This window comes from Vulpes lagopus, chromosome X (genome assembly GCF_018345385.1).
Source record: "Vulpes lagopus strain Blue_001 chromosome X, ASM1834538v1, whole genome shotgun sequence".
Lineage (NCBI taxonomy): Eukaryota > Metazoa > Chordata > Mammalia > Carnivora > Canidae > Vulpes > Vulpes lagopus.
The window spans coordinates 75,731,967-75,753,732 of record NC_054848.1 but is presented as its reverse complement, the minus strand read 5'-3'; the positions used below and the strand labels follow the sequence as shown (position 1 = coordinate 75,753,732).

Below are 21,766 nucleotides of genomic sequence, written 5' to 3'. Positions count from 1 at the left end.
TGCATCTCAAATATGTAATGCTACTGACTTTTATGCTTACCTGTATAGTTATCTTATCATTGATCATCATTGCTTTGTATGCCTTTCGGTTACTGCTTAGTGTTCTTTCATTTCAGCCTGGAAGATTCCTTTCATCATTTCTTCTAAAGCAGATCTACTAGTGTTGGGCTCCCTCAGCTTTTTTTTTTCATCATGATAAGTGTACTCTTATTTTTTAAGTTTTTATTCAAATTCCAGTTAGTTAACATACAGTATAATATTAGTTTCAGGTATATAATATAGAGATTCAACACTTTCATACAACAACCTGTGCTCATCATGACAAGTGCACTCCATAATCCCCATAACCTCTTTAACCCATTCCCCCATCTCTCTTTCCCTCTGATAGCCATAAGATTGCTCTATAATTAGGAGCCTGTTTCGTGATTTGACTCTCTTTCTCTCTGATTTTTTTCCCATTGCTTGTTTATTCTGTTTCTTAAGTTCTACATATGAGTGAAATTATATGGTACTTGTCTTTCTCTAACTGACTTATTTCACTTAGCATAATACTGTCTAGCTTGATCCAGATGATTGCAAATGGCAAGATTTCTTTTCGTTTTTTTATGACTGAATAATACTCCATTATACACACACATACACACACACACACACACACACACACACATATCTCCTACATTTTCTTTATCCATTCATCTATGGATGGACACTTGAACTGCTTCCATAGTTTGGCTATTGTAAATAATGCTGCAATTAATATAGGAGTGCATGCATACCTTTGAATTACTGTTTTTGTATTTTATGGATACTCAGTAGTGAAATTATGAGATCATAAGGCAGTTCTATTTTTAACTTTTTGAGTAACCTCCATACCATTTTCCACAGTGGTTGGATTAATTTCCACTCTCACCAGCAGTCCAATCACCAGCATTAATTTCCACATTCTCGCCAACACTTGTTTTTGTGTTGATTTTAGCCATTCTGACAGATGTGAGATAATATTTCATTAGAGTCTATTAGCATTTCCCTGATAATGAGTGATGCTGAGCATCATCATGTGTCTTTTGGCCTTCTGTATGTCTTCTTTGGAGAAATGTTTGTTCATGCCTTCTGCTTATTTTTAAATTGTATCTTTGCTTTTTGGGAGTTTTGAGTTGTATTAGTTCTTTATATATTTTGGATACTAACCTTTTATCAGATATGTCATTTGCAGATACCTTCTCTCATTCTGTAGATTGCCTTTTAATTTCATTGATTGTTTCCTTCACTGTGCAGAAACTTTTTATTTTGATGTAGTCCCAATAGTTTATTTTTGCTTTTATTTCTCTTGCATCAGGAGATATCTAGAAAAACGATGCTGTAGCCAATGTCAGAGACATTACTGCCTGTACTCACTTCTAAGATTTTTCTGGTTTCCAGTCTCACATTTAGGTCTTTAATCCATTTTTAGTTTATTTTTGTATATGGTGAAAGAAAGTGGTCTAGTTCCTTTTTTAAGTTTTTATTTAAATTCTAGTTAGTTGGGGCACCTGATGACTCAGTCAGTTAAGTGTCCAACTCTTGGTTTTGGCACAGGTCATGATCTTGAAATTGGAAGATAGAAACACATATAGGTCTCGCACTCAGTGTGGAGTCTACTTGAGATTCTCTCGCTTTCTGCCCCTCCCCCTGCTTGCACACTTGCTCTCTCTCTCAAATCAATCAAGCAATAAATCGTTTTTAAAAATTCTATTTAGCTAACATATAGTGTAATAATGGTTTCAGGAGTACAATTTAGTAGTTCATCACTTACGTATAACACCCAGTGCTCATCACAACAAGTGCCATCCTTAATAAAAATGGTCTAGTTTCATTCTTTTGCATGTGGCTGTCCAGTTTTTCCAACACCATTTCTTGAAGAGACTGTCTTTTTACCACTGTATATTCATTCCTCCTTTGTCAAAGATCAATTGATGATTATAATTTCTGGGTTTTCTGTTCTATTCCATTGGTCTATGTGTCTATTTTTATGCCAGTACCATACTGTTTCAATTACTACCACTGTAATATAATCCAAAATTTGGAATTGTGATACTTCCAGCTTTGGTTTGCTTTTTCAAGATTTCTTCGGTTATTTCCTGTCTCTTGTGGTTCCATACAAATTTTAAGATTGCTCTAGTTCTATTAAAAATTGTGTTGGTATTTTGATAGACATTGTATTAAATCTGTGGATTGTTTTGGGTAGTATAGATGTTTTAACAGTATTTGTTCTTTCAACCAATGGAACCATGAAATATCTTTCCATTTCTTTGTGTCATCTTCAATTTCTTTTATCAGTGTTTTATACTTTTCAGAGAATTTCATATCTTTGGTTAAGTTTATTCCCAGAAATTCTGTTTTTGGTGCAACTGTAAATGGGATTATTTTTGGTGCAATTGTAAAATAATTGTAAATGGGATTGTTTTCTTTTTTTTTTTTTCCATTGAGGCATTTTATTTGCACGTATGAATTACATCCCTAGAAAAAGAATCCCAGGATTTTCCCTCCTGTGTGTTTTCGTCTTGCTTCTTCATGGTCCATGATGCCAGCTGAGGTTGTCAGTACAATGAAACCAAACTGGCGGGATGGGAGCAGGTTATTCTGCCATTTTTCTAGATCTTTCAGTTGTACATCAAATCTGGGGCTGATCACTCCACACTTGTTTAACCTGCCTGTGAGGTTCACAACAATTTTCCCAGCTCTGTGATCATCGATGATTTCAAATTCGCCAATGTAACCATGCTTCATCATCACAGTGAGAAATCGGACGATGACTTTGGAGCATGGCCTGATAAGAACCTGGCGCTTGCCTCTCTTTTCAGCGTTGTTGATGCTCTTGAGAGCATCTGCCAGGACGTTCATGCGCACCATTGTGGCGGCTCGGAGAGATGGCGGAAAGAGGACCGGGATTGTTTTCTTAATTTAACTTTCTGCTGCTTCATTATTTGTATATAGGAATGCAACAGATTTCTGTACATTGATTTTGTGTTCTGTGACTTTACTGAATCCATTTATCAGTTCTAGTCTACCAACCCTCTGTCATTTCCCCTATGTTTATGTCCTTACTATATATCCTACATTTCTTTATTTTTCTATCCTACATTTCTTATCTTCACTGATGTCAATGTCCATTTACAGAAATCACTAATCCACTAACTTAACAGATTCTTGGTTTATACTCAATTCCAGTTGTCTTTAATTTTCATTTATACCAGTAATACCCTCTCATGGCCACACCCTGGACATAGCCATCATTCATATTTTCTATATTTCTGGTATCTTTTTGCTCCTTTTTTATTTCAAGTTTTTATTTAAATTCTAGTTAGTTAACATATAGGGTAATATTGGTTTCAGGAGTAGAATTTAGTGACATCTTAAACTCTAGTGCTACTTTCTAATCACTACACCCTATCTTTTCAGCTCTTTCCTTTCTCTCCACTACAATTAGTACATAATCTCATAGAGAACTTAAGCGTTTGACTCTCTATTTTCTCTATCTACAATATCATGTCTTCATTTCCTTTCTTATCTTGCCAATTCATAACTTTAACAACTTTATTGCTAATACACTCAACCCTTTATCCTTAACCATTCTATCCTCTCACTTGGACCCATTCAAACTAAATTTTCTTTAACTGTTTTTTTTTTCCTGCTTCACCTGGTGTTTCTAATCACAGTTAAGAATAATAGCATATTTCTAAGCATATATGCCTCTAACAAACTCCAGTCCTACAGTTTCAACTTGGACTTCAGTACTATTCAGAAATGCTTCAGGTTTGTGCCCAGATTTCAGCATAGAAAAGAAGAGAATAAAGGAAAGGAAAGGAAGAAAAGGAAATGCTTCCATGTGTGCCTCATTATTTCTCTCTCCCCCTTTAACTCATTAGTTATTTCAGACAATCACTACTGTCCTTAAGTCCTTTGCCTTCATAAAATGACTTCATCTCCTACTTGGCAGAGAAAACAGAGGCCAGAACGTTGGATTCCCTAAAGTTCTTCCTCCTACTCTCAAAACACTATCTGTATCTGCACTCATCATTACAATCATTCCTAGAAGTTCAGTGGGATAGGAGACCTTTCCTTGCAAAACTAAATCCTTCACCCATGTTCTGAGATGCCCCCCCCTTTCTATTATTTCAAGACCTTGCTCCTTAAATTGTCCCCTTTCCTCTCGCCCTGGATCTTTGACATTTCACTATTCACTGGCTTTTTCATCACAGTTAAATAAATGAGATGGAGATTATTTGATCATCTTTTTCACAATCAAATTTTTAAATTTTAAATTTTTTAAGGCTTTACTTTTATTCCAGTTGTCATATAGTGTAATATTAGTTTCATTTGTACAATATAGTGATTCAACACTTCCATATAACACCTGGTGCTCAACACATATGTACACTCTTCAATCCCCATCACTTATCTAACCCATCCCTCCACCCACCTCCCCTCTAGTAGCCATCTGTTGATTCAACAGTTCCATACATCACCCTGTGCTCATCATGACAAGTGCTCATTTCTTTTGAATTCTGAAATATGTCTACAATAATCTCAAACTTCCTACTCTTTTTCATCCTTAAACTCTCAGTTTAAGTCACTTCTACGTGCAGTCTCACTGAATCTTCTATATTCAGTTAATTACCAATTTAGGATCTGTCCTCTCACCCTGGAATATAATCATGACACTCTTTACATGCATTGTAAGACTGATTACTTACTTGCCCACTCCGTCCACCTATAAGCTTCCTGAAGCAGGAATTATGCCCTATTATTCACCTTCCTATCTCCAATATTTAGCACAACTCTGGAAACACAGTGGATATTTAGTCTGTCTATGTTGAATTAATGGATGAATTTACTTACATCACAGCAAAAAAGTCTTTCCTCTGGTTTTGGCTTTACTCTAAAAACGCCCCAGAATTCCCCCCCCCATTTGATTTTTCCTCTCCAGAAAAGACAGATTTTTCCGTTTGTAACATATTTATTATTTCTCAGAGTTCTATCTTCCTTTTCTTCTATTCTCTCCCCATACTACTTAGATGAGTGTGTGTGTGTAATGGTAATGGTCTCCCTTTTCAGATTTGCAGCATTAAATTGTGTACAAAGTAACCTGGGGAAAGTGGGTTTGCCAGATGTCTCTGGCAGGTTTTAGCTGGGCACATGCACCTGCATGCCAAGGCAGGCTCAAGCAAGTTGGACAACAAACAGCCTATCTCAATTCCTTTTGGCTCTTATGGATGGTAAATAAACCTTCTTGTTATAGCAACTACCCTGTGACATTTAAAAGCTCCTTATCTGCAAATATTAGGTTAATATATAGAAAATCATGATAGTAACCCTTTGGTACAATTAAAGAAAGATTTATTACTCACACAAGTGGGGAAATTTCAAGGCAAGGGGCTGGGAGAATGGCCCTCAGGGAAAATGTCTGAGATGAGAGTAACAGAGAGAAGTGAGGACACTGGCATTTTATAAAAGGTAATCCCCACTGGCATGAGATTTTAAAAAGGCAGCAGCCAGCAGAAAATTTAAACGAGGCATCAAGAGGGTGCATGAACTTGTGGAGTGTGTGTGTAGGCAGGGTGAGTCTTATCAGAATGCTGAAGGATGCAACAGACACAAATAGGAAATGTAGAGAAGATTTAGCTAAGCACTAAATCAAACATCAATGAGGATACACGTTTTTTCTATAGTCTTCAATATTTATCCCTGATATCTGAGTTAGCACAAAAACCTACCAGGTTTCCTGTAAATAAACTTATACTTGAGAGAGAGCAAATTTGCAAAGCCAATTCAAAACAATTGGATCAGGGGATCCCTGGGTGGTGCAGCGGCTTGGCGCCTGCCTTTGGCCCAGGGCGCGATCCTGGAGACCCGGGATCGAATCCCACATCAGGCTCCCGGTGCATGGAGCCTGCTTCTCCCTCCGCCTGTGTCTCTGCCTCTCTCTCTCTCTCTCTCTCTGTGACTATCATAAATAAATAAAAAAAATTAAAAAACAAAACAATTGGATCAGTAATTATTATAGCTTTCTAAAAGATGATACAGAGATGGTCACTGTAGGCAGAAGGAGACAGTCAGGAGAAGAAATAAACCAGGTTGAAGGAATATCTTATTGAGTACTCTTGTAATACTATTTACCATCTTGATTGACTCCACCTGTTGAAATATTCTGGCGACCTCTCCGGTATTATTGACCCACCTGCAGCAGGAGGTCCTCCTCAAGGCACAAACTTTACCCTAAGATGGCAATGGGTAGTCCAATGCTAATCTTTTATCAGCTACCATAGCAGATAGAGAGATTCATGTAACATTAAGAGCTTCTAAAATTTGAGCTGCTTGGTATATACTTAGTTAGTTAGTTAGTTAGTTAGTTAGTTAGTTAGAACTTCTTCACAAGTGCATATGAATCATTAATAGTCATGGAAAGTTTTTTTTTTTTTGGCGCCCTTCTCACCAAATTTCAGGCATGTCTTATTTTAGATGGTGTATAGCTTTTATCTATAATTTCGTCCTGTAAAAACATGTGAAGACAACGTTCATTCTGTGCCAGAGGATGACCAGCGACCTTGTTTATAAACTGCTCCAGCCCTTGCTTCCTTTCTTCAATAAAATTGTCATCAAATATTCCATCATCTCCTCTAAAAGGAAGCTGATGCAAAAATGCTTTTCCAGGGAGGGGGGAACTACAACCTTGCTTTCTCTTTCTAATTCACTTCGCAGCCATATATGATATATATGATCTTCCAGATGTCATGACATTGTATGGATGGCACATACACATTGAGTTTGTGCTAACAAAATTGTAAAGACCTAAATTTGTGCCTGTTACACTAATGATCGTGATGAGGCTTAGTATAAAAGGTAAAAAGACAGTTTAGTCCTTTTTTGTGTGTGGGAAGGTTAGATGAAAAAGTGGATTTTCTAGTTGGATATAGGAAGACTTGATTACTAAAAATGCATACTACAAAGGTCAATTTGCATAGGGTAAGAGAGGAAGAATGAAGGAATAGAATATGTGGCCCTGCTGAACGAGAGTGGTACCACAGGAGAACAAGTAGCCCAAGGGGGCTTGGAGGGTAAGGTTTCTGGTGGGAAAATTTAGATCAGTTCAGACATGTGAAGGCCAAATAGTCATAATGGAGGGACAAGGCTGTGTATAATATTTATTGATTGTGGGAAGCAGGAAGGATGTGGGGGTCCATGAACGGAATTGTAATGAGGTAGGGAGAATGCTGGGGAGAGATGCAGAGATCAGAGTGAGAGAGGATGCTGAGTGGTTATTTTGTATATCAAACATCTGCAAGATGACAGGAATGGTTGTATAAGTAGTTGTCCAGACTGGAGCACTAGGTAGCAGGCCTAGCATTGCTACAGGTTTAGCTCTTAGGTGACATACTATTTGTACAGCAGATCTAAAAACATAGAAAGTGGAGATGATAACTGAGGAATAGTGGACAGTGAAGTGCATGTTGTTGGATAAGGGAAAATAATAGTTGCTGCAGTTGTCAGTCACAATGGGAAGCAGTTACAGGGATGGTTTCATGGCTATGTCCCAACTGTTAAGCATGGTAGGGGGTAGAGTGTCAGGCTTTTGTGAAAGGATAATTTCCCCTCAGGTGCCCAAAAGGGGAAATTAAATGGTGTGGTGTCAGTTGGAGTAAGTCAGCTAACTGATAGGCTGCTAGCTTGCACCAAGAGGGCATACATGAAGATGAAAAAGAGTGGATCAAGAACAAATCTCAATAATCTACCTGGAATTCCTTGATGCACTAGGGACAGATAATGAAGGCTACCAATAAGCTTTACTTCCCTGCAAGGTGTCTTTATTTTGATAAGAAAGGATCTGAAATCACAGAGACATAGATAAACAAGATGGGTGGGATCTTCAGTGAAGCAATTGACATTAACCGTGGTGGCACTGGCATCTAGTAGGTAGAGAACAGAGGACTGAATAGACGGAAATTGAGAAATAAGCTAGCAGGAGAAAGAAAAGAGGGAAGTTGAGAAAATTATAGGGCATTCAGGTAGGCATAAAATGAGGTGGAAGAGCTAAGGGCTGAATTTGGGAACAGAGGGGAGGTTATAATCTTTATTTGGTGGGTTTTAGCAGGGGATTATAGGGACAGGACATCTTCGGACATCAGTGTGAAAATGTGAACTGCCAAGTTGTGCTGAGATCATTATTTGAGACATATTTATCTATTAGGTAGAGGTCATTGTCTTTAAAGTTTTGGGCTGCTGGGTTAAGGCTGTTACTCCTGAAATAACAGCACTTGTCTACATCATTATCTGTTTTTGGTTTGTGGCTGATACCTGTAAGGGACTCAACTGTGGTAGGGGCTGGGAACTCCTGACATGAATCTTGAGCTAGCTTCAAGACCTTGAGGCAAAGCTCTACATTTTAAAAATTGTTACAAAAGTGGATGAGTATTTTCCTTTGCCCCCCAGGAGTTATGGAGTAATTTTTTATTGAGAAACTGTGAACTACTCGAACATTCCAAACAAGTGAGATAAAAAGGAACCCAAGTATTTGGGTTTTGAGTTGAAGTGGTAGAATCCCAGATCCAAGCCACAAGTCAAATAAGACACAGCAAAGACAAGAAGAACCAGAATGCTCACATTTGGGGGCTTTTGACATATAGTCTCTGGTGCACTAGGGGTGCCTGCTTATTATGGGAATCACATGCATTGTCATCTTGGATCCTATAGTGGATCCTCATTTGATATCACCATAATGAGGTGGATTCAGAGATGGTATCCTATTTAATAACACTGACTCTGAGAATAAATTTAAGATCTTTTTTTTTTGTTTAGTGGAAGATCCATACAGTTCTAAGTATGGTATGAGGTGTGAAGACCTCTACTTCCTTCAAAGAGGAACCTTCAGTTAACCAAACTTTAAAACCATGACATTGGGGAAGGACAGCCACGTTTGCCAAAAAGCTTTCTTATGGAATATAGAATAAATATCAAGGATAGGGGCAGGTTCTCAATTTTCAGTGAACCTCATTCTATTATTTGCCCCTCAGTGGACCTCGTTCTATATTTGCTAGATACCAATCTGGCATGATTTGTGCTAGGATAGGAAAGGGATAGTAGAATGGAGAGATGTCACTAAGTTGAAGACGATGTTACGTTTGGGTATTATACATCTAGACCTATAAGTGAAAAGTTCCTGTCTGTAGCTAGAAAGGGGATGATGAAAGATTAAGGAACAAAATACCAAGCTCAAAAAGAGATCCAGTATATATAAATATGAAGAAAATCCTGACCTCAAACTTCTTGCCAATTCCATGATAATTGGCCAGAGTTATGTATTATCTATGACTTTTCTCATCTGTGAAATAGAAATGGAAGTACACACCATTTAAGTAGAGTGACAAGTAAAAGAAAGAATGCACATAACTTAAGCAGTATTGTTCCTGGCATTCGACAAATTACCAGTATATGTTAAATGAATACATTATTACTTGTATTCCTCCCAGCCAACAAAAGAAGAATAAAGATTAGTGGTTGGAAACTGGGGGATTTTAATGTATTTTCTCCAAGCCAGTACCTTCCTTCTGGGACTGTTAAAGGAACAGATCCATATATATCCTTGGCTGGGAAATGGGTAGTTTGGAAAGTTCCTTGGTGGCTTAAGTAAACTGGTCAGCTCTGGTTGTAGGTGGTTAACATTCGGGCATCCACTGCTTCCGTCTGCAACTAGACCACCATTCTAGGGTCCCTAAATCCCTGCACACTATTATTTCTTTGCTCTGACTTCAGGCCTTTGGCATTCACCAGCCCTATCGGCTCCATGTGATAATGGAGCCACTAGGTTAAATGTGAAATTGCATTATTTGCATTCATAATAATAATTTGAGAGGAAAAATGTTATCACTGAATATGGCTATTATTTTTCTATACCTTTTTCACTATCTATATTTAACATAGATTGCAACAGACTTTATTTTTAGTCATAGTTCAGTGTTATCTGGTGAAGAAATCTAAAATTGCAGCTTGGACATCACATTGCAGGTAGCAGAGAGTTGAGGGAACATGAGGGAATTTTATATGTTATAGAATAATTGGGCAGAGTACTCAAACACCAAATCACATGACAAAAAGTATCCTTTAGCCCCTTTCTCAGCTAACAAGAAAGGTGTGGGGGTGTGTGAAAGAGACAGATCAGAAGTGTTCACGAGCTAGAGACATACTAAGAAAATATATTGCATTATATATTATTGAAATATATATATATATACTGAATATAACGCCATAAATTTACTGTAATATATGATTAAGCAAAAAATGCAGTCCTTTTGCAAAAGGTACTTGTAGCCTCACATCTTTGAATGTTGAATTTGAATACTTCCTTTACGGAAGTAACTTTACACCAAATCATTTTTCCATTTTAATTAAAAACCCCATTTATCTTTTTAAAAATTATTTAATTTATTTATTTAAGAGAGAGAGAGCTCACAGGGGAAGAGGAAGACGGGGATGGAAAGGGACAAGCAGACTGCTCTGAGCTGGAGCCTGACTCAGGGCTTGATTCCAGGACCCTAAGATCATGACCTGAGCCAAATCCAGGAAGGAGTCAGACACTCAACTGACTGAGCCACCCAGGCACCCCTAAAAATCCCATTTATCTTATATATATATATTTTTTTTATCTAAATTTGATTTGCCAACATATAGTATAATACCCAGTGCTCGTCCCATCAATTGCCTTCCTCTGTGCCTGTCACCCAGTCACCACGTCCCCCCACCCGCCTCCCCTTCCACTACCCCTTGTTTGTTTCCCAGAGCTAGGATCTTATATTTTAAAAATTTATATCAATTCCTTTTCCTGATTACCAGGAAATTTGGTAATTTGTAATTTGTTAATTACGAATTTAGGGCAAAATATGTATATTTAGGGCAGATATACTTCTTCAAGCAATGGAGAAATATCTCTGTATATGAAGAAATTTTTATGTTGCTGCCTGTCACTTTGCCATATCACAAGATAAATCAATACAATATTTAGATATATAGCCTCTGGATGTGTGTGTGTGTGTGTGTGTGTGTGTGTGTGTGTGTGTGTGTATCCCAGGGAATGTAACTTACCTCCTATGACTCAGGGATTGCCCATCTTCAAAATGGGAGCAAAGAAACCTTCTTTATAAGATCTTTGGGAGAAGAAAATGAGAAAACCTAAGAAGGTTTGTCACATTGGACACTTTCAGTAACTGACCTCACCCTACCTTCAACATAAAAAAGTTACTTTGATACTTACCATTCCAGTTATCTATTGTCGTGTAACAAACCATCATAATATTTAGTGGCAATAAACAATTGTTCATCTCACCAACATGTGAGTCAGGAATTTGGACAAGGAAGATCGGGGACAGCTTTTATTTGTTCTGTAATATCTAAGGCCTCAACTGGAGAAACTCAGAGGTTCAGAGTGACTTGATGGCTAGGGCTGATATCATTTGAAGTTACCTAGTTGATGCTAGCTGTAGGCTGGGGCCTTAGCTGAAACTGCTAACCAAACATCTGCATGTGACATCTCCATCAGCCTGGGCTTCCTCAAAACATGATGATTAGGACCCAAGTGCAAATAACCCAAAAGAAAGGAAATAGAAGCTGCAGTTTCTCAATGCTTGTGCTCAGAAACTTCCAAAGTATCTCTTTGACATATTCCAATGCTAAAGGTAGGTCACAAGCATGCCCAGGTTCACCTACCTCTTTATGGGAGTGTCAAAAATTTGTGGATATGGTTTAAAATCACCATGCTTCCTTTGGTTCCTTTTATCCTACTGACTTTTCACAATAACTACCAAGTTATATTAGTTTTAAATTGTTGTTGTTTTTCTTTAAGTGCTCACTGGTATTTTCAAGGATTGAAGAAAAGTTGCATGGTCCTCATTCTATGATAAACCTAGGGAATTCTGCATGTCTTCTCTATGCCAGGAACTATTCTTGTTCCTTAACATAAATTACCCAAGTAACGCGGAGTGGGGCAAGATGGCAGAAGAGTAGGATCCTCAAGTCACCTGTCCCCACCAACATACCTAGATAACTTTCAAATCATCCTGAAAATCTATGAATTCAGCCTGAGATTTAAAGAGAGAACAGCTGGAATGCTACAGTGAGAAGAGTTCGTGCTTCTATCAAGGTAGGAAGACGGAAAATAAATAAATAAATAAATAAATAAATAAATAAATAAATAGCATCCAAGGGGGAGGGGCCCCCGCAAGGAGCCGGGCTAAGGCCATGCTGCGACTGGCCCCAGGACAGGAAAGCCCAGTCCGGGAGAAGCAGGAACTTTACCAATCTTCCCAGACTGAAAGGCGCTCACAGGGAACTCTGGCAGGATCCCAGGAGGGGCAGTGGAGCCCCCAGATTCCTGTGGTCACTAACAGAGGAAGTGCGCCCGGGGTGGGGGGAGCGTGCCACATACCACGGGCCAAGCTCCATTAAGGGCTGGAGAGCGCACCCAGCAGGGCCTCGGGAACAGCTCAGACAGGGGCTCAGGCGGCCACTGTGCGGGGAGGGGGCTGCACCTCCGGGGAGCACAATTCCAGCGTTGCAGATCCAGGAGCACAAGGAGCCGGGGGACACAGCCCAGGATCCAGCACTCCCCTTGGGACAGGTGGAGGTCGGGAGGACACAGCATATCAAGGACGCTCCTGCTGCCAGGCGCCCTGGAGCTGTGCAGGTCAGCGCCCCCCGCCTCTGGAGCATCCAGGCCCATGCAGACTCAAGCTAGTTACTGCTGGAGCTGACTCCAGGGCTGGAGACCTGGCCGCGGCCACGGCCATTGTTCCTCCTGATGTCACCTTGTGCCTGAGACTTGAGCAGGGCCACCAGGGAGCAGGGGCCTCAAAGAATAAACAGCTCCCACTGAACCGTGCACCTGGCAGGGGGCGGGGCAGCTCCCCCAGGTGCACACACTTGAGAATCAGTACAGCAGGCCCCTTCCCCCAGAAGACCAGCTGGAAGGAGAGGGGAAGAAATGTTCTTGACCAAGCAGTGCTGGAGAGCTCCAGGGGAAGTCTAGGAACTTATAGTATATAGAATCAGGGGATACCCCTCCTTGTTTTTTATTCCCCCTTTTTTTATTCCCTTTTTCTTCCCTTTTTTAAATAATAAATTTATTTTTATTGGTGTTCAATTTACCAACATACAGAATAACACCCAGTGCTCATCCCGTCAAGTGCCCCCCTCAGTGCCCGTCACCCATTCACCTCCACCCCCTGACCTCCTCCCCTTCCACCACCCCTAGTTCGTTTCCCAGAGTTAGGAGTCTTCATGTTCTGCCTCCCTTTCTGATATTTCCCACACATTTCTTCTCCCTTCCCTTCTATTCCCTTTCACTATTATTTATATTCCCCAAATGAATGAGACCATATAATGTTTGTCCTTCTCCGATTGACTTACTTCACTCAGCATAATACCCTCCAGTTCCGTCCACGTTGAAGCAAATGGTGGGTATTCATCGTTTCTAATGGCTGAGTAATATTCCATTGTATACATAAACCACATCTTCTTTATCCATTCATCTTTCGATGGACACCAAGGCTCCTTCCACAGTTTGGCTATTATGCTCATGGATTGGCAGAATTAATATTGTGAAAATGTCAATGTTACCCAGGGCAATTTACATGTTTAATGCAATGCCTATCAAAATACCATGGACTTTCTTCAGAGAGTTGTAACAAATTATTTTAAGATTTGTGTGGAATCAGAAAAGACCCCGAATAGCCAGGGGAATTTTAAAAAAGAAAACCATAGCTGGAGGCATCACAATGCCAGATTTCAGGTTGTACTACAAAGCTGTGGTCATCAAGACAGTGTGGTACTGGCATAAAAACAGACACATAGATCAATGGAACAGAATAGAGAACCCAGAAGTGGACCCTGTACTTTATGTTCAACTAATATTCGATAAAGGAGGAAAGACTATCCATTGGAAGAAAGACAGTCTCTTCAATAAATGGTGCTGGGAAAATTGGACATCCACATGCAGAAGAATGAAACTAGACCACTCTCTTTTACCATACACAAAGATAAACTCAAAATGGATGAAAGATCTAAATGTGAGACAAGATTCCATCAAAATCCTAGAGGAGAACACAGGCAACACCCTTTTTGCTTACCTTTTCCAGTACAATTTGTTTTTGGACACTCTGCACTGAGCAAAATGACTAGAAGGAAGAACTCACCACAAAAGAAAGAATCAAAAACAGTACTCTCTCCCACAGAATTACAGAATTTGAATTATAATTTGATGTCAGAAAGCCAATTAGGAAGCACAATTATAAAGCTACTGGTGGCTCTGGAAAAAAGTATAAAGGAATCAAGAGACTTCCTGACTGCAGAATTTAGATCTAATCAGGCAGAAATTAAAAATGAATTAAATGAGATGCAATCCAAAATGGAGATCCTAACAATGAGAGTTAATAAGGTAGAAAAACGAGTGAGTGACATAGAAGACAAGTTGATGGCAATGAAGGAAGCTGAGGAGAAAAGAGAAAAACAATGAAAAGATCATGAGGAAAGGTTAAGAGAAACAAGTGACAACCTCAGATGGAAAAATGTACATTTAATTGGGGTTCCAGAGGGTCCTGAAAAGGATATAGGACCAGAAAGTGTATTTGAACAAATCATAGCTGAGAACTTCCCTAACTTGGGGAGGGAAACAGGCATTCAGATCCAGGAGATAGAGAGATCCCCTCCAAAAAATAAAAAACATTCAACACCCCCACATTTAATAGTGAAACTTGCAAATTCCAAAGATAAAGAAAAGATCCTTAAAGCAGCCAGAGACAAGAAATCCCTAACCTTTATGGGGAGAAGTATTAGGTTAACAGCAGACCTCTCCACAGAGACCTGGCAGGCCGGAAAGGGATGGCAGGATATATTCAGCATCCTAAATCAGAAGATCATGCAGCCAAGAATACTCTATCCAGCAAGGCTCTCATTCAGAATAGAAGGAGAGAGAAAGAGCTTCCAAGATAGGCAGAAATTGACAGAATATGTGACCACCAAACCGGCTCTGCAAGAAATATTAAGGGGGACTCTGTAAAAGAAAGAGGAAGTCCAAGAAAACAATCCACAAAAACAGGGACTGAATAGATATCATGATGACACTAAATTCATATATTTCAATGGTAACTCTGAACGTGAATGGGCTTAATGACCCCATCAAAAGGTGCAGGGTTCAGACTGGATAAAAAAGCAAGACCCATCTATTTGCTGTCTACAAGAGACTCATTTTGACATGAGGACACCAACAGCCTGAAAACAAAGGTTGGATAACCATTTACCATTCAAATGTTCCTCAAAAGAGAGCAGGGGTAGCCATCCTCATATCAGATAAATTAAACTTTATCCCAAAGACTGTAGTAAGAGATGAAGAGGGACACTATATCATACTTAAAGGATCTATCCAACAAGAGGACCTAACAATCATGAAGATTTATGCCCCTAATGTGGGACCTGCCAAGTATATCAATCAATCAGTAACCAACATTAAGGCATACTTAGATAATAATACACTTATACTGGGAGACTTGAACATGGCGCTTTCTGCAATTGATAGATCTTCTAAGCACAACATCTCCAAAGAAACAAGAGCGTTAAATGATACACGGGGCCACGTTAATTTCACAGATATTTACGGAACTTAATTTTTTATTTTTTATTTTTTTATAAGTTTATTTTTTATTGGTGTTCAATTTGCCACATATAGATAACACCCAGTGCTCATCCCATCAAGTGTTTACATAACTTTACATCCAAATCCAATTGAATACACATTCTTCTCAAGTGCACATGGAAATTTCTCCAGAATAGACCACATCCTGGGTCACAAATCAGGTCTTAACTGACACCAAAAGATTGGGATCGACCCCTGCATATTTTCAGGCCATAATGCTTTGAAACTAGAACTAAACCACAAGAAGAAATTTGGAAGGATTACAAACACGTGGAGGTTAAAGACCATCCTGCTGAAAGATGAAAGGATCAACCAGGAAATTAGATAGGAATTAAAAAGATTAATGGAAACTAATGAGAATGAAGATACAACCATACAAAATCGTTGGGATACTGCAAAAGCAGTCCTGAGGGGAAAATACATTGCAATACAAGCATCCATCCAAAAACTGGAAAGAACTCAGATACACAAGCTAACCTTGCAACTAAAGGAGCTGGAGAAGGAACAGCAAATAAAAACTTCACCCAGCAGAAGAAGAGAGTTAATAAAGATTCGAGCAGAACTCAATGAAATAGAGACCAGAAGAACTGTGGAACAGATCAACAAAACCAGGAGTTGGTTCTTTGAAAGAATTAATAAGATAGAAAAACCATTAGCCAGCCTTATTAAAAACAAGAGAGAAAAGACTCAAGTTAATTAAATCATGAATGAGAAAGAAGAGATCACTACCAACACTAAGGAAATACAAACGATTTTAAAAACTTATTATGAGCAGCTATACACCAATAAACTAGACAATCTAGAAGAAATGGATGCATTTTGGAAAACCACAAACTCCCAAAACTGGAACAGGAAGAAATAGAAAACCTGAACAGGCTGATCACCAGGGAGAAAATTGGAGCATTCATCACAAACCTCCCAAGACACAAAAGTCCAGGGCCAGATGGCTTCCCAGGGGAATTCTATCAAACATTTAAAGAAGAAATCATGCCTATTCTACTAAAGATGTTCTGAAATATAAAAAGAGATGGAATACTTCTAAACTCATTCTATGAGGCCAGCATCACCTTAATTCCAAAACCAGACAAAGACCCCACCAACAGGAGAATTGTGGACCAATATCCCTGATGAACTCAGATGCAAAAATTCTAAACAAGATACTAGCCAATAGGATCCAACAATACATTAGGATTATTCACCATGACCAAGTGGGATTTATCCCCGGGATGCAAGGCTGGTTCAAGACTCGTAAAGCAATCAATGTGATTCATCATATCAGCAAGAGAAAAACCAAGAACCATATGATCCTCTCAGTAGATGCAGGGAAAGCATTTGAGAAAATACAACTTCCATTTCTGATCAAAACTCTTCAGAGTGTAGGGATAGAGGGAACATTCCTCAGTATCTTAAAAGCCATCTACAAAAAGCCCACATAAAATATCATTCTCATTGGGAAACACTGGGAGGCTGTCCCCTAAGATAAGGAACAAGACAGGGATGTCCACTCTCACCACTGCTATTCAACATAGTACTAGAAGTCCGAGCCTCAGCAGTCAGGCAACAAAGAGAAATAAAAGAAATTCAAGTTGGCAAAGAAGAGGTCAAATTCTCCCTCTTTGCAGATGACATGATACTGTACGTAGAAAACCCTAAAGACTCTACTCAGAAAAAAAAAGACTCTACTCAGAGATTGCTAGAACTCATACAGCAATTTGGCAGTGTGGCAGGATACAAAATCAGTGCCCAGAAATCAGCAGCATTTCTATACACTAACAATGAGACTGAAGAAAGAGAAATGAAGGAGTCAATCCCATTTACAATTGCACCCAAAAGCATAAGATACCTAGGAATAAACCTATCCAAAGAGGTAAAGGATCTATACCCTAAAAACTACAGAACACTTCTGAAAGAAATTGAGGAAGACACAAAGAGATTGAAAAATATTCCATGCTCATGGAGTGGAAGGATTAATATTGTGAAAATGTCAATGTTACCCAGGGCAATTTACACATTTAATGCAATCCCTATCAAAATACCATCGACTTTCTTCAGAGAGTTGGAACAAATCACCTTAACATTTGTGTGGAATTAAAAAAGACCCTGGATAGCCAGGGGAATACTAAAAAGGAAAACCATAGCTGGAGGCGTCACAATGCCAGATTTCAGGTTGTACTACCAAGCTGTGGTCATCAAGACAGTGTGTTGTACTGTCACAAAACCAGACACATAGATCAATGGAGCAAAATACAGAATCCAGAAGTGGACCCTCAACTTTATGGTCAACTAATATTCGACAAAGTAGGAAAGACTATCCACTGGAAAAAAGACAGTCTCTGCAATGAATGGTGCTGGGAACGTTGGACAGCCACATGCAGAAGAATGAAAGTAGACCATTCTTTTACAGCATAAACAAAGATCAACTCAAAATGGATGAAAGATCTAAATGTGAGACAAGAATCCATCAAAATCCTGGAGGGGCACCCGGGCAACACCCTTTTTGAACATGGCCACAGCAACTTCTTGCAAGGTACATCTATGAAGGCCAGGGAAACAAAAGCAAAAATGAAGTATTGGGACTTCATCAAGATCAAAAGCTTCCGCAGAGCATAAGAAACAGTCAACAAAACTAAAAGACAACTACAGAATGGGAGAAGATATTTGCAAATGATCTATCAGATAAAGGGCTAGTATTCAAGATCTAGAAAGAACTTATTAAACTCAGCAGCAAAGACACAAACAATCCAATCATGAAATGGGCAAAAGACATGAAGAGAAGTTTCACTAAAGAAGACACAGACATGGCCAATAAGTACATGACAAAATGATCCGCATCACTTGCCATCAGGGAAATGCAAATCAAAACCACAATGAGATACCACCTCACACCAGTGAGAATGGTAAAAATTAAATACAGGAAACAACAAATGTTGGAGAGGATATGGAGAAAGGGGAAGGAACCCTCTTGCACTGTTGGTGGGAATGTGAACTGGTACAGCCACTCTGGAATACTGTGTGGAGTTTCCTCATAGAGTTAAAAATAGAGCTACCCTACCCCCAGCAATCGCACTGCTGGGGATTTACCCCAAAGATACAGATGCAGTGAAACGCAGGACACTGGCACCCAATGTTTATAGCAGCAGTGTTCACAATAGCCAAACTGTGGAAGGACCCCCGGTGTCCATCGAAAGATGAATGGATAAAGAAGATGTGGTTTATGTATACAATGGAATATTACTCAGCCATTAGAAACGATGAATACCCACCATTTGCTTCGACGTGGATGGAACTGGAGAGTATTATGCTGAGTGAAATAAGTCAATTGGAGAAGGACAAACATTATATGGTCTCATTCATTTGGGGAATATAAAAAATAGTGAAAAAAATAAAGGGGAAAGGAGAGAAAATGAGTGAAAATATCAGTGAGGGTGGCAAAACATGAGAGACACTTAACTCTGGGAAATGAACAAGGGGTAGTGGAAAGGGAGGTGGGTGGGGGGTTGGGGTGACTGGGTGATGGGAACTGAGGGGGGCACTTGGCGAGATGAGCACTGGGTGTTATGCTATATGTTGGCAAATTGAACTCCAATAAAAAATTTTAAAAAAATAAAAAATAAATTACTTAAGTATTCCATACAACATATCTGTGACATAGAGTATTAGCATCTACAGTCACTAAATGAGATATTGGGTAATAAAGTCACTAAATGGAAAGATTGACAGGTCCTAATGACATTATATCCAATGTTATTGCCTTTAGCATTGGAGCTGTTTTTGAAAAGAACCCCTGAAGTAAGATCAATAAAATATGAAGATTGACTCTATAAGTTAAATGTCCCATAAGCTTAAATGTCTAATATGGCAATATATTAATAGAGAAAGAGCTAAGGACACTTAGTGTTTTATAAATAATATGAGTTTTACAAATGAAAAATATATTTTGAATTTGTGTTGAAAAAAAACAGTTGGAAAAAAGAGGTTTAGTGTATTGGCTATATTTTATGATCCTGGTGCTCTCTGGTGGGTCACCATTGGTTGTTTTGGAATCAATGTCTTGATCAATGACAATTTCATTGCATAGTGTGTTGGTCTCATGGTAATGGAGCCTTTATGGAAGAGCAGTCCTGATTTGAATTTTAAATTCTTGTGTTGGTGAGGAAGGACAGAAATGCGTCTCATTGCTTCTGGAATGGAGAAACAGGCCTCAGTTGACAGAAGGAAGAAATCATATATAATCTAGGAGGGAAGCTGGTAGCTCTTAAGGCAATGGACACATGTTATTCAATGGGCAATTGTGTGGACTCTCATTAGATATAATGCTGAACTGGATTCCATTTTTGTAGCAAAATGATAAATAATAACTTTAAAGCACTTTCACATGTTTTTCATAAACCTCCTATCCAGGGTTACTGAACCCAGAGCCTCTACTATTGCTAGTAATTGGCTCCCATAGACCTATTGATGCCACCATGCTTTAATATTATGAACCAGAAGGCAATTAATTAAAATAATTTATCTAATCTTTATATTCTTCTCCTGCATTTTCCTGGGTGTTTGAGAAGCATGACAGATGAAATTCAAGCTGATGAGTGAGGTAAAGAAGAGAGGTGAAGGGATTTTTACAAGTTCATTTTAGAATTACTGGTTTAGTTCTGGTACCGGGACCCAAAAATGTCTCCTGAATTTACTACAGCGGTCTCTCCAACAGTCAAAGTACTGTCTTTATTCCTTACTAAGTGGTATCTCATCTTTCAAGGAAGCACTTGAACTCTTTCTCTCACCCCCCCCCTTTGTGTATGTGTGTGTGTGTGTGTGTAGAAAGAGAGACAGATGGACAGAGATATCACATGATTTTCAAGATTCAGTGGTTATAGGATGAAGTTGGTAAAGAAGAAAAGAATAATTTTTTCATTTTCCTTTTTTCCATGTATTTTCTTAACCTCTGATTTTACTGTATAGTATGATTTAAGAGAAAATTTCCTAGTGAACCCCAAAAAGAAAAGATGGTACAGAAGGACAGAGAATAATAGTGGTACTGCTAGACAGAGAAATAAATTCAAGAGACCAATGCTATTGGGTCCATGAATAACTTACATAATTTCCATTAAAGGTTACTCCATTCAAGTACCCTTCAAGTACCTTAATTTTGGTAACACTATAATAATGAGCACTGATTGAGTTCAACTGGCTGGATTATTCTGTCTCCTTGATTGTTTAGTACCTTTTCCATGTTCTCTAGTGGGTGCATACAATACAAAGGTGTTCACTTTTTGCCTACTCCCGAGAGTTCATCCACATGCCTCCTCACCAGATATTCTTGTACTGGATTTTTTCATCTTTTACCTTCTAGGGCCCTGAACAACATAAAAAATCATTTTTCACTGCCTGTGAATTCATGTATATGCTTACCTTGGGCCAGTTTTCTTTGAACCAAAGTGAATGACCAGATGCTATGCACATTGGGAAGCTTCACCCTTAAAATGGATGTATTTCAGTGATGGGCAGACATTTTTCCAAACAAGACATACAGGTAGCCAACAGACACATAAAAAGATGTTCAACATGACTTATGAGTGAAATGCAAATCAAAACTACAATGAGATATCACCTTCTGCCTGTCGGAATGGCTGAACACAGAAGACACAGCAGGTGTTGGTGAGAATGTGGAGAAGAAGGAACACTCATGCACTGTTGGTTGGAATGCAAATTGGTGCAGCCACTCTGGAAAACAATATTGAGGTTCCTCAAAAACTTAAAAATATAACCACCTTATGATTCAGCAATTGCACTACTGGGTAGTTACCCAAAGAGTACAATAACACTAATTCAAAGGGATAAGTGCACCCTGATGTTTATAGCAGCATTTCTTGCAATAGCCAAGATATGGAAGCAGCCCAAGTGTCCATTGATTGATGAATAAAGTAGTTGTGGTTTACATATACAATGTAATATTACTTAGCCATAAAAAAGAAGGGAACCTTGCTATTTGCAGCAACATGGATGGAGTTAGAGAGCATAATGCTAGTAAGTCAGAGAAAGACAAATATCATGTGATTT

The 21,766-nt window shown here is 38.9% G+C and overlaps 1 protein-coding gene across 1 annotated transcript; it reads right to left on the bottom strand.

Annotated features, from left to right (window-relative positions):
• Positions 1 to 2,451: 2,451 nt before the first annotated feature.
• LOC121483049 (40S ribosomal protein S15a) lies at positions 2,452 to 2,920 on the bottom strand. Its single transcript, XM_041741258.1, has one exon. The coding sequence runs from the start codon at positions 2,887 to 2,889 to the stop codon at positions 2,497 to 2,499; it is 393 nt and encodes a 130-aa protein (XP_041597192.1). The 5' UTR covers positions 2,890 to 2,920; the 3' UTR covers positions 2,452 to 2,496.
• Between the last annotated feature and the right edge of the window lie 18,846 nt (positions 2,921 to 21,766).

Bases quoted from the DNA above. Each gene is read 5' to 3' on its own strand.
- LOC121483049 (XM_041741258.1), bottom strand. From the start codon at position 2,889: ATGGTGCGCATGAACGTCCTGGCAGATGCTCTCAAGAGCATCAACAAC.